General features: G+C 31.1%; 1 protein-coding gene across 4 annotated transcripts in view; it reads left to right on the forward strand.

Annotated features, from left to right (window-relative positions):
• The window catches only part of mv (lysosomal-trafficking regulator mauve), a 144,975-nt gene that overhangs the window by 57,207 nt on the left and 73,132 nt on the right, over window positions 1-14,636 (forward strand). For all 4 annotated transcript variants that reach the window (XM_076462861.1, XM_076462862.1, XM_076462863.1 and 1 more), the window contains exons 16-23: window positions 606-793; window positions 3,770-3,897; window positions 5,002-5,155; window positions 7,794-7,967; window positions 9,948-10,229; window positions 10,479-10,692; window positions 11,563-11,643; window positions 12,954-14,441. In XM_076462861.1, the coding sequence (XP_076318976.1) occupies window positions 606-793; window positions 3,770-3,897; window positions 5,002-5,155; window positions 7,794-7,967; window positions 9,948-10,229; window positions 10,479-10,692; window positions 11,563-11,643; window positions 12,954-14,441 (2,709 nt within the window). The remainder of the gene's footprint in view (window positions 1-605; window positions 794-3,769; window positions 3,898-5,001; window positions 5,156-7,793; window positions 7,968-9,947; window positions 10,230-10,478; window positions 10,693-11,562; window positions 11,644-12,953; window positions 14,442-14,636) is intronic.

Raw genomic sequence — 14,636 nt, forward strand, 5'->3', positions numbered from 1 at the left:
ATACACACCTGTCTAAATTCCATCAGTTGAATGTTACTTGATTTTGTATGTTTCCTGGTATGTTAGTATGGCAGGCATTTAACAGTAAATCAAAGCTTAGGGATTGTGCTGATTGATAAATGCTTGCTGGTTGAAATCGTGTCTCAGTAATGTCATGACAGTTCGTGTGTTTCATTCAAAACTTTTTTGTATATACACACGTGTGCATGCATGCATTTATTCTAGTGGAAAAATCTGGATGTGTTACATGCTGTTTCCATGCTGATTTGAAAATTGAATTATAATGCCTCATGAGAATTTTTTAGTACTTGAATTGCAATTTCTACCATCTCATTACTTCGTCTACCAGATGTTATAGCTCTGTGGTGCTTAGGTTAAGTAACTTTGCAATAACCGGAAATAGGATAATGTAGACAGTTCCTGAATGTCTTCACATTCATATATAGTGATATGATATGGATGTTTCCTGAATGTGTTCACACTATTATATACATACATAATTTAAAATGTACACACTTGTTTGTTCATTTATGAAATACTTGTACATTCAATAGTGATAAAATAGTTTTTGAGGAATTGTATTTAATTTTATATATTTGTTATAGATGTAGTTATGACAAAAGAACTGAGTTTTCACCTGTCCAGCCTAGGACCTGACTTTACTAGTCTAACAGACTGTGAATTGGGAAATGAAGTCTGGTGTCCTCCACATTGTGCATCCCAGCTTGTCCATTCTGGTCTCAGTCAAGAGATATTAAGTGGTTTAAAGATGCCATCTCTAAGACCTTTACAGGTTTGTATTATATTGTAGTGCTTTAAACTTGTATGTAACATATTTATTTATTCTACTTTTGTTTTAGGAGGACTGTTGTATGCAAGTCTGCACGCATGGAACTATAAATCTTTCCATAACCATGTTGACGTAAAATATCTTTGCTTGGTAGATGGCTTAGAAAGAGGAAAGTATGTTTTGTAGAGTACTGTTAGTCGACTACACCTAGCTAAAAGTCCAGGTTAATGTTTTTATCTCTGTGTGTAGATCTTTTATCAGGTTATAAACAAAATTTACTCTAGGTTACTCTTAATGTCTTTGTAACCATATACACTGATATGTCCATTTGCAACTGTAATTATCTGATTCAGTCTTAGCATAGCACTAAAGCAGAATTGACTTGTAATAATGATCATCTTGTGTCACAGATAATGGTGTACCTGGTCGGGGTGTCTACACAAACATATAGTTGGTTTGAAATAGTTTCACATTTTGTTGCTAATTATCATTCAAAACATTGGTGTGATTAACTGGTTAAAACAACTGATGCAGATTTAAATTAAAAGCACTATGTTATTCACAAAATGGTCATGATAACTCTGACAAAGTTATAGAATGTTATGAAATACAATGAGAGTATGAGACTGATCAATAATTGATTTAACTCTTAACATGGCCTTTGTTGATATATCTAACTATGTGACCTCTTTTGAATTCATTTAGTCTTTATGTATAATACTTAGTTTTAATATAGTATATAAATCATTTAGTCTTTATGTATAATACTTAGTTTTAATATAGTATATAAATCATTTAGTCTTTATGTATAATACTTAGTTTTAATATAGTATATAAATCATTTAGTCTTTATGTATAATACTTAGTTTTAATATAGTATATAAATCATTTAGTCTTTATGTATAATACTTAGTTTTAATATAGTATATAATTCATTTAGTCTTTATGTATAATACTTAGTTTTAATATAGTATATAAATCATTTAGTCTTTATGTATAATACTTAGTTTTAATATAGTATATAAATCATTTAGTCTTTATGTATAATACTTAGTTTTAATATAGTATATAAATCATTTAGTCTTTATGTATAATACTTAGTTTTAATATAGTATATAAATCATTTAGTCTTTATGTATAATACTTAGTTTTAATATAGTATATAAATCATTTAGTCTTTATGTATAATACTTAGTTTTAATATAGTATATAAATCATTTAGTCTTTATGTATAATACTTAGTTTTAATATAGTATATAAATCATTTAGTCTTTATGTATAATACTTAGTTTTAATATAGTATATAAATCATTTAGTCTTTATGTATAATACTTAGTTTTAATATAGTATATAAATCATTTAGTCTTTATGTATAATACTTAGTTTTAATATAGTATATAAATCATTTAGTCTTTATGTATAATACTTAGTTTTAATATAGTATATAAATCATTTAGTCTTTATGTATAATACTTAGTTTTAATATAGTATATAAATCATTTAGTCTTTATGTATAATACTTAGTTTTAATATAGTATATAAATCATTTAGTCTTTATGTATAATACTTAGTTTTAATATAGTATATAAATCTTCACAAAATTTGACAGTCTTTCAATTAATATCAAATTTTCACGTACAAAAAAAAAATCATTTTTAGTGAGGTATTTTTAAGAAAATGAAGATTTGCCCATGAATATATTGAGTATTTCTTTAGAATATTTTCTATGCGAAATAATTTTCACGTTAAGATTTAAATAATTTTTCTCATCTTAAAAATTAAATTTTTCTTTGTGTAACACAGTTCATGATTTTCTGTAATATTTAACAGATTATATATAATCTCAAAATGGAATTGGTAGATTTCACTGACCTTGTAATCACCCCCAAGAAATGCACCATTATGTTGTAAATCAGTGGGAGATGCATCGCTCTTGTTACTGTAACACATTACCCACGAACTATATGACAATCTGTATGCCTCATGAGATATTTATTTTACCTAATCTAGTCTTAACCAACTTAATTCCTAATTATACATTTTAGTTGGCTTTATAATTATAAATGAAGAATAAATGTGATAAACAAGAAATAAACCAAAAATAATATACTAATAATATGCAAAAAGTAGACACATTCCTTTACCTCTCAATTTAACTGGTTTACTAACTATGCAACAAGTCATTACAGATCTATTCTTTACTTTCCCATAGCAACAGTGTCGATAATTTAGAATGAAACTGATGTTTAACCATTCAGAACGTAATTCATTATTTAGTAGGAGAAAACTGACTTCCTATTGGTTAAAGGTAATATATAATCAAATGAAAGAGAACTATTGATGAATTATAAAAGAGAATATGACAGGTGGGCGTGGCAGGTTTTTCAATTTTGTTTGGTTACAAAGCTGTCGACTGGAAGATTGTATATTAAATTCTCTCAGCATTGTTGGTTTTATATAGAGTAATTTACATTTAATTTTAATACTTGTTTGAAGGGTGGTAAAGAAGAGGGAAGATGACATACTAACAAAGTATTGTGTGTGGCACTAGAGGAAATTGAGGATATTCTTTATTTCCTCTTAGATTAAAAACTTGTATTATTAAAATATGGATTATTAACTATGGTTTTATGCTATTCTAATTTGTATAATTTTGAGTGTAATATATCAGAGCCTTTGTGTTATGCAGTGAAGGATATCTATGGTAATAGGGACAGTTTTTGCAACAGTGAACACTGTTGTTATATCTAATATTACAATTATAGAAATTGTTTGTTTATTTTTATTCATTGTAAATTAAATTGTTTAAAACAATCAAGTAAATGTTTTGTATTTTTCTGAAGAGAGAAAAATGACAAATTATGATTTGTTTCTGACAAGTTGGTATTGAACATGGAGAATGATGTAATAATGTAATTTTTGAACTGACTTGTGCTCCTTATTTTATTTCAGCATTTATTTTAATTATCCATATTTTAGGAGGCTTTATTAGCAGTGTATGTTACGAAGAATCCAAACACCTTTCTACTATATCCTCATGTTGTGGGGTCATCTGGGTCAATTCTTCAGCCCCTGAGTTCATTTTCACTGGCATCTGCAGGATTCAGGTTTGTAATGTTTATCACAGTTATGTAGGGGAATGAATTTATGAAATAAATTTTTATAATCTATAGCAGTATGTCCTTTGCAAATAGTAAAGGTAAAATCTTGTAGGTTTTATTCCTATCATCCAATTTTTAAAATATGAAAGATATAAATTCAGATAACAATTATTTCTGTTTAAAGAAAATTAATACTGTGCAAGTTTTCTCTTCTACCTTCTATAAAGTTCATAGTCAGTTGTAGTATTTTGTGTTCCTTTAGAAACAGACTATACAAATCAAATCTTGATCAACCTAAGGATAAAACTATTTACATGTCAAGCAAATAAATTTTAACTTTGGAATGTGTTTTGCTTTTTGTAATGTTCAGTTTCATAAACACACACACACACACACACACACACACACACACACACACACACACACACACAGAGAGAGAGACAGACAGACAGACAGAGAGAGAGAGAGAGAGAAGCTGTCTGCTCATCCCAAAACCTAAAAGAACCACCATGATTGATCAGGTTTTACTACCTGCTTGTTGAATAAGTTGTTGTGAGAGAGAATTGTCTACAATGACAACATTTAAGCATATGCTACAATCTCTTTACAAAGCCATTACAATCACATTTCTAATCTCGCTAACTATAAGATAATTTGTTCTGTTTGAAAACATCAGATATATCAGAATTAGTAATTTATATTTATGATTACTATAACTGGTCTACAGAGTGAGTGTAACGTTTGTGTTAGATTTCCACTAATTCCAGCTTTTTTTACTCATAATTACTGCACTTCTGTAAAGGCTATGAAAATACTTGGGTGATAAGCACTATACTAGTAAACATCTCTAAAATAAGCTGTTTCTAATTACTGTTTAATATTTCATCTCTAGCTTTTCTTACAACTTTATGATGAACAGACTGATTTAACATTGTTAGTTGGCTTACAAACACTGCCAGAGTCTCAGTTTATCAGCAGATTGACACATTTCACTAACATGTCAGTAAAATGTACTAGCTAATATTTAGTAGATATTACTTTAACTAGTATTTTGTATTCTATAAACTTAATACTTGTATGTACTAATATGAGTAAAATATTTATGAACAGGGTTGTGTCTGAAGACCAGCGCTCATCCCAGCAACAGCCAATCCAGAAAAAAGTTATTGCTTTTGTTAGATTAGAACCGACTTGTAAGCACAGTTTGCATTTCACAGTTACTCAACTAGGGGGAACAGCAGTCTTCATCTTTCTTCTTGCAAGAGTAAGTTTTTAATAATCTCTTAGGTTAGTTTATACTGCAGAAATTAGCATACAATAATTGCAAGGAAAGTTGCACATTATTTCAGTAGTATTGTAATAGACTATTTCATCACAAAGTAACTGCAGTTCCAAAATTATTTAGCAAATAGCTTTGCTTTAAGAATGAATGTAAACTAAACACATGTTGCTGTTTTTCCCCCAAGGTTGATTATATTAAGAAATAATTTATTGTAAGTTACCTGATAACTGCAACCTAACTAAAAATTGGAATAACATACATCAAGACATTTTTGATACAACTCTAATTTTTAGGCAGTGTTATGTCAATGTAAATTCACTGCTTTGAGGAAGGGTGCATAATCGCTCTTTTTGAAGTAAAATATTGCTGTGTTTATATCAGAAAGATGTATTCAGATAGGAAATGTAAAATTTTCGAGAAGAAAAATATGTGTAATAGTGTTGAAAAACAAAGGAACATGGATCAACATTGTGAACAGAAAAATTAAGAAATAGATCTTTCACAGTTCACATTAAAGCTAAGTAAAGTAAAATAGAAATTTATGAAAACTAAGATCAGTCGTAAAAACCATTCACTGATCTAGGTAGTAGCATGCAACATAATCAAGAAAAATCTGAACAACATGGTACAAGATCCTGTTATACACTGCTAGACAAAATCTTAAGGTCAGTGAACTTAAATAAAAAATATGCAGTTTGCGTTGTTAGACTCAACCACTTATTTGAGGAGAGCTTCGAAAGATGAAAATAAGAACAGGGAAAATAAAAATAAAAAACTTTTATAGCATTTAATAGGGAAAATGTGAACATTATGAAATCAGCCTAAATACTAACTGGTGAAAAGTTTAAGACCATACCAAAAAGAAGTCCTAAACAGTAGTGAGTTGCACGGCTGTCATTGCGAATAACTGCAAACATTTGTTTTGGCATGGTCGGTATAAGCGTTTGCAGAAAGCTGGCTGGAATGTTATTCCAAGTGAAGATGGCTTCACGAAGATCATGTACTGTTTGGAATTGACGTCCATTTCTATAGACTTCCTTGCCATCCATCCCCAAACATTATCAGTGGGGTTCAGTTCAGGCAAACATGCTGGATGGTCCAAAGAAATCACGTTATTCACCATTAAAAAAGTCCTTTGTCTTTGTGGATTGCAGCATTGTCCTGCTGAAAGATCCAATCATTTCCTCACAAGCGAGGGCCTTCAGTCAATAAGGATGCTCTCTCCAACATGCCAATGTGGCTAGTTGCTGTTTGATGCCCCTTTACAACCTGAAGTTCCATTGTTCCATGGAAGGAGAAAGCACCCCAGATCATGGTGGAACCTCCTACACTGTGTCGTGTAGTGAATGTCTCCGGTGGGTTATCCTTATCATGCCAGTAACGTTGTAAGCCATCTGGACCATCCAGGTTAAACTTTTTAACATCAAAGAACAAAAGATTTTTCCACTTTGCTGAGAAGCACCAAACATGAGATGTAGAAAAGTTTAACCGAGCTGTTTCTTGGTGTGAAAGAAGGCGTGGCCTTTGAAAACGTTTACGGTTTTTAAAGCCTTTCTCTCGTAGGTGCCGTCTTATTGTTCTTGACCTGCATTCTGCATCCGTAAGGGCCTTAATCTGGTTTGACGATCGGTTGGTGTCTTGCCGGACAACCAGTCGAATCCCCCTGCTCAACACCAACAAAATTTTCTTGGGCCGACCACTTGAAATTCTCATTCCGTATCCCTCAAGGTCTTTTAAGAAATTTGCAACAGCAGCTTTACTATGCCCAATCTTACAAACAATGGCACTTTGAGAGAGATCTTTCTTTTGCAGCTCAACAATTCTGCCACATTCAAACTCTGTCAACTTTTTAGCCTTTGCCATGTTTTAACCCAGTGTAACACAGGAGATGTCAGCGGGAGATGTTGACAAGGCTAATGCTTGAACACAAATGACTAAATTTCTTTACATGTTTACTGAGTAACGCTTTGTCTCAGTATGGTCTTGAACTTTTGACCAGCTAGTATTTAGGCTAATTTCATAGTGTTCACATTTTCCCTATTAAATGCAAAAAAGGTTTTTTTAGTTTTATTTTTCTTGTTGTCATCTTTTGAAGCTCTACTCAAATAAGTGGTTGAGTCTAACAACTCAAAATGCATATTTCTTTGTTTATGTTCATTGGTTGGCAGTATACCTCCCATTCCACTGTCTCGTACTTTAAGCAGCTGGTGAATGAAATGGGTATTTATCCTATCCTATAGGAGGATGCACATTTTATTATTACTTGGTATATGACATGCAATTTGATACTATTATAAATTAAATATATTTAGGAATGGTATGTAACACATTTTTGAAGCAAAATATTCATGCACTTGGACCATAAGTGTGTGTTCAGATGGTACCAGTCAAGCAGCTGGATGTAGTGCATATGGAATTTAGTATCAGTCTGTAGAAATGGGTGAAGGAAACTGTCTTTTGTGCACTAGGGGAATTATGTAAAGTTTAGATTGTGGAGTGGTGAGCTTTGGGCATGACAACTTTTATATTTTTCGTCAATTTACTCAACCCATTGTTTAACTGATGCATCATTTAGGTGTGAAATTAAACAGTAAAATGCAAGATTTATATTTCATTTCAGGTGGTTGAAGTTTCTGATGATGAAGCTACACATGCTGCAGCCCTGGAGCTACTCCTTCAAACAATTTCCAAACATCAGTGTTATAGAAAACAGTTTTGTGATGTTGATGGAATGCAACTTCTGAAAAGAGTATTGTCAAGTAGAAAGTGTAAAAGTGGATATCTCATGTTGCACGTTAGTATTTCATGGAATTCTCTTATTAACTGTTGTGATGTCAGTGAAAAATGGTGTAAGGGCCAACATGATAAGTAGAGTAATGAATGACTTATTAGAAGAATAAAGGAAAGAGATGAAGTCTGGGTTAGAAATTTAAATAAAATATTTTTTTCTGATAATCATGAGTAGCACACTTGCATGTGCATGTTTAATCACTGAAATAGGAGGTTAGACTAAATACTAAGACCTCTCATACAGAGATGTAACTGGTGTGGGAGGGGGGGATTTCTTACCCAGCGTCAGGTAGCTCAGAAAACAATAAATCCCAAAATCAGGGTTCAAACTTTGCAGCAGACACAGCGAGATAACCCCTCCCCAGTTATATGGCTTTACAGTAAAACAAAAGTAATATAAGCCATTAGAATTTTATCAGCAGTAAAATGTATGAGATTCTTATGGTGTCATATTATGTTTCTCTAAGGTTAACTTTTATGGGTGTTTTATTGAATAAATACTAGTTTAAAGATAAACTTTGACTTTTGCATATAAGAAAATATTTACTTAATAGTAATTTCTTATGTACAGTTTAATATAAATACTTGGAGCAGTGAAATGTGGTAAAGAAACTATCACAATTTTCTGGCTTTTTGCCTGAGACAAAAGCTGTTAAAACTGCATCTAAGCTTGTAGTTGTGTTCCTTGCAGGAATCGAGCTTTAACTAGAAGTAAAATTGACAATTTTTTCTGTAGAAAGCAATAATACATCATTTGATAGATTAAAATCTTGGGTTTCTGTTGGTTGTAAATAATATAATACTGAGTGAGAGTGAAAACTCAGTTTCTGAAGAAGTGTGGCAGGAATGGTCTGGTTGCCTATTTTGTTACGTTAACCAAATAAGATTGAAGGCTATAAAAATTATGTATTGTTTCAACAATGAAAATATTGTAAGTGATTTACAGTAAATTTTATACTTCTTGGATGGGTGGTAAATTGAATATGTAATTCCTTGAGTAACTGTGAAGATTTTCATGCTAGATGAAATTAAAGATGTTTTTCAGTATTACCTTATAAATGTAAGGACCTAAAACTTTTATACTATTAAACTATGGATTATTAGCTATGTTTTATTGCTGAATTTATTGATATGAAATAAGGTAGTTTGAGTTCTGAATGTAATTTGCCAAAACCACCTGAGGTGCAGAAATGGATAACTAGCAAGAAGGTTAAGTTGTACTAAATTTTATACTTTAGCCAAATTTTAAAATTTGTGCTTTGTCATTCATTTTGGTAATATGACCAACTCATTCAGTGATTTTAAAACAGTAAAACTAAGTATAAACAGATGCTAAAACTATTCAGGATAAACTTACTTTCTAGAAGGTCTGCAGATTGTAAGAAGTATAATTTAAGTTGTTGTTTTTAACATAGCCTACTTGACTAACCTTGCAATCACTGATACTATACAAAAAAAATATTCCTACAGGAAAGAAAATTATTTTTTTATTTTGGAAGTTTTGGAGGTTATGCAAATGATATTTGATAATTTTCAGAAAGAGAATTGTTAATCCAAACATGAAAATCACTTTGTGCTTGAACTGGTTAAAACTTTGACTCTCTATATTTATGGATAAGTTGTTAGTAAAAATTAAATTACAAATCAGATTTTTAATGTACAAAAGACATAATATTAATGAAAAAGTAACTTTTAATACATTGTTTATCTTCACAAAATTAATGTGGAAAATCTTATTGTTACATTGAGGTTACAAGATTGGTCACATTGACCCAATTTGAAAATGTAAAGAATCAGATATGTTCCATGGAGGGCTGAAAGTTTTTAACTTGTAATAAGTTGTAAGTATCAGTGCAGTAACTTTCTGTTCAGAGCAGGGAAAAGGGAATTACTTCAATAAACAAATTCATTTAACTGTGTAAATACTTAAAGTACTGATAGTCAGGGAAAAATCTTGGCATTCTATAATTTTTATTTTTTGCAGGTTTTTGTGAGTGCATGTGTTAATATTCCTGTGACAGAAGTGGAAAGACTCGCAGGTTCTGTTGCTGTTGATCAACATTCAGATGCTCTCATAGTTGATCCCGAACTTTTTGCTACAGCAGTTTCGGTTTGGTCTGTATGGGAGAAAATTAATGAGAATGTGTTGAAAATGTTCCTTGCTGTAATGGAAGTTCTTGTAAGAGAAAGACACCCACACCAGATGTTCAACATCAACCAGATGCTGTCTGTACAAATTTTTGATAAACTCTTGTTAATGTTGAAGGTAGGAAGCAACCACTTGCAGAGATGGGTAAATTAGTTTAGCTGTGAATATTGGAAAATATCCAATTTGTATATCAAAACTTGTGAAACATTTAGTTTTTGTTTGTAGTTTCTTAAAATGAAAAATATATATTACCCAAGTCAATTTGAATATCAAATTTTGAGGTTTAGAAATTCTCATCTTTTCTTTATTTGTTCAATGATGTAATTTATTAGAATGTTTTATTTTATTTGCTTTTTCTCAACACAGGAAAAGTTTATACATCTAGAGAATGGGAGATTATCAGTGGATGCTGTAAATTCAATGACAAGTGTTATCTGTTACTTATTGGGAAGCCCACCAGACTTGGTGTTGCTTACCTCCTTGTGTGACTGTATACTTCTCTTGCACAGAGCTACAAGTACTTATGTCTGCCATGCTAGGGCATCATTTTATTTCCTTATATCTCCTCATGCACGATCTCGTAAGTAGATTACCTGAGAAACATTTTCAGCTTCCCATTCTTTTCATAATATAAATCAATTTTGCAGTTGTCCTCTGAAGATTATTTCACTTTTTGTACAAGTTTAAGTCTAAAATTGCATGACCTAAAGGCTGACAGTGTTAAGTCACTTTGTTCTGCAGCAGACCATGGTTAGTTTTTATGAATATAAAGTAAAACATGTTACAGGATGGATTTTGCTCATTACTAAGTTTTGTCAACCAAGCTAGACTCATGTCAAAAATTTTGTTTTACATTTTAGCTACTTTTTGTTTTTTAATAAGTATTCTTTTTAAAAAAGAAATGAGTTAAATGAGTCTTGTTTAGCTGTTGACTCAATGACTTTAACCTTTCTTTTGTATATCAGTGATACTACAATATTAAATAATTTATTAAACACTACAGGAGAGGTCTAGTTTAATTTTATTTTATTGCATTATGAAATAATGGTTATAAAAAAATTTTATTTGTCTGAGCAATGACAACCTTATAATTGGTAATTTATGTTAAGTTTAGTAATTCTTGGAGAGGTGGTAAATAAATTAGACAAGAGAGAATATCTAGATAGCAAATGCCAATTTTTTACACTGGGGAAAATTGAAATTATTTTGTTATTGCCTTGTAAAATTAAGAACTTATTTAATGTTAACTTGGATTATTAGCTACATTTTTATGCCATGTTTATATGCTATGATAAGAAAGTAGTTTAACTTTTGAATGTAACTTGCTAAAACCTTGTACATGCAAAAAATGATGCCCATTCCTAGAGTTAAATTATATATTTCTGAGGCCTAATATCTTCAGATTTGCCAACTATTTTCCTGTATGAACAAAAGCTAATTTTTTATTTAGGATGCACAGTTCCTATAACAGAAAAGAAAACAGTTTTAAGATCTGGTTCAACTACTGCTTCTTCAAGTCAAGTGGACTTAGGTAGTGAAACAAGTTGTTGTTTTTACTTTATTTTATGTAAACTTTGGTATTGTTAACAGAACATCTTGGACATCAGAAATTTAAACATGAATTTGTGTAAACTGTCAACTAGACATACAAGTTTGAATGTAGTAGAAACAGCTAAATAACAGTTGAGATTGATTATTTTCATGTTTCATTAAATAAAAGGAGAATTATGCAGTGTTTTCTAAATATCAGCTTTATTTATGAAGAAGTCTAGCATGGTTGGCAGACATTGTAGTATGTTTTCTTATTAAGGTTTTACTATTTCTGGGAGGAAAAGTTTCTCTGGTGGCAATCTCAAGTTAAAGATTCTTTTTTGTTGTTAGCAGTTCTGTATGTAATAACTGTAATCAGTTATTTCTGCCTTATTTAGTTTTTATGTTTTTTAAATTATTCTTCTTACTTAGTTCACATAAACGTGTATAACATACATTTGTTTACTCATTTTACAATAGAAAAGAATCACTCTATGAAATAAGAATCAATCAGTATTGCAATTAATCCAAATGACAGCTGGTGGTAGTTGTGTTTGTAGAGAGAAAATAAGTGGCTTCAGACAGTTGTTTGTCAGTTCTTTGTATTGAGTGTTAAAAGATGCAAAAAGTTATTTAATGTGACACAAAATGTGGACCTCTAATAGTAGTGAATGATATAAACAACATCTGTAATGCAAAGATTAATGGTTATTATTACATGGTATGGTTTGAGCACTTTTCTGTATTTTTATTTGTGGAACAGCCATAACAATTGAACTACAAAAGTTATCTTTAGATTCTCCTAATTTTCCTCCATGTCTTTGGAAATTATATAAACATCAATCCATTCTCATCATCTGTTTTTATCTTGTTGTTTTCAGGTATTATGGGAATATCATTTCTTATCTTTTGAAATTTTCTGTATTTTCAATTAGCAATTTTTTTTAGTTTTTGTATTAAATATTTTGGCTGACTTAACCAGCTGTGAATCTTTTTTCTACTACTTTTGTTTCTTGTTTCTTCCCAATAAATTCTGAAGTTGTCTTTTTATGTTTTGATTTTATGATCTATGTTGGTTATTAACCATTCACTTACCACTCTGTTCTGGAAGGTAGCTTCTACCTTGAGATTCTTCTCTAGTCTTTTTCTTTTTTAAAATGTACATTACCAACTTTTAAGGATGTTTTTCTACTTGTTATATTTCACTTCCATCTTTGTTTTTTTTTTAGTACAGGAAAAGGGAAATATTGCTATTTTAAATTTTGTGACTGAAAACACAGGCACATGAGTACTTTGATACTGCATTTTCAGATGTAAAGGAAAGACAAATAAAGGCAGACAGAAGTAGCAACTTTGTTAAGAACTCCTCTGAAGCTCAACAGCTAACGAGTTCAAGTGAGCATTTATCAGCAGTTTGTGGTACTGCTCAGTCTAAGAAGCTGAGGAAGGCCCTTACAAACTTGAGAATAAAACAAAGTTCCACTGGAATGGAAATGTACAGAGAACATGTTGTGGGTGATTCTAAAACTGAAGTTTATCAACAACAAACAATTCAGAAATCTGAAAAAGGCCATCAGAAGCAAATTCAAGATGACAGTAGAAAAGAGGACCATCAGAAGGATGTGACACAAGACACTAAAAAGGAATGCTATCAGGAGAGTGTTTCAGATGATTCTAAAAGGATAGGGTATGACAAATACATTTCAGGTGATTTTGAGAAAGAAAGCAAGCAAGAAAATATTTCAGAAGATTCTGAACAGGAAGATTATCAGGAACAGGTGATGCAATATCCAGAAAAGAGAAGTTACCAAGAAATTACAAATAAAATTTCTCTCTCAGAAGCTTATGATGATCAAATAACTCAGCATTGTGAAATGGATAGTCCTAAGAATCATGAAGAATTAGTATCTGGAGTTGAGAATTATCAAGTTAATCAGTATGAAAATGATGAGAAATGGAAATTGGAGAAAGAGGGTCACAATGAAATTATAAATTGGTGTTGTGAAGCAGAAGGTGAAGATATTCAGAGTAAAAGTCAGATTCAACAGTCTGAAGACAGGGTTTATGGTCATTTTGAAGAAGAAAAACTCCAATCTCTTGGCGAAGGTCTACCTTTAGAAGCCAAAGAAGTTTCTAGTTTGGATATATTTCAGAAGGCTTCTGATAATTTGTCTGTTGAAGATGTCATACAAGATAAAAGTCCTGCTTCAGAGATTATTGAAGATTTAAATTTTGATTCTCTTTTCACTGCTACTTGGCTAGATAATAAGAATAATAATTTGATAGGTGGTGGAATATTTGGAACAAGCTCCTTGTCAGCAGTAACTGGTACAGATGATCTGCTTATTGAACCACCTAGTCTCAAAGAACAAAAACCTAAGGAAGATAGTGACATGCATGAATATAAAGTTTTTACAAAGACAGAGTCAAAGCATTTAAAAGATTGTGAAGTTAAGACTTCTGAGAGAGATGTTGTTACAAAAGGCCTGGAAAGAGAAGAAGGAAATGGAAATACAGAAAATACTGTTTTGGTAGAAAAGTCTAAAAAGTGTGAAACAGATCAGAAGTCCATCACTACACTATTAAATGAATTTACTGATTTAATGGTTGCTCAAAACAACTGGACATTGGCTGAGAGTGATATTATAAAGAATGAAGATGACCAAATGTCTATAGGATCTAGTGTAGAGATAATTTCTGAACCTGAATCTATAGATGATCAAATTGGGGAATGGGAAGTAATTTCAGATGTAGAAGAGAGTGACTCTGATTTTGATGGCCTAACAGTTGTGTGTGTAGGTAAGTTTTGTTCTGCTTCAAGCAAAATCAGAATGTTAAGATTTGTATTATGGCCTTAAATAATTTTGGAGGTTTAGAAAAGTAGCCACTACTGATATTTTAACTTTTTCACACCATAGCTTTTAATGTTTTGTATACTTTTATGAAATCTGAGATTTCTGCATATAATATAGGTCTTTTGTACACTGTAAATCA

Source organism: Tachypleus tridentatus, chromosome 10 (assembly GCF_004210375.1).
Source record: "Tachypleus tridentatus isolate NWPU-2018 chromosome 10, ASM421037v1, whole genome shotgun sequence".
Lineage (NCBI taxonomy): Eukaryota > Metazoa > Arthropoda > Merostomata > Xiphosura > Limulidae > Tachypleus > Tachypleus tridentatus.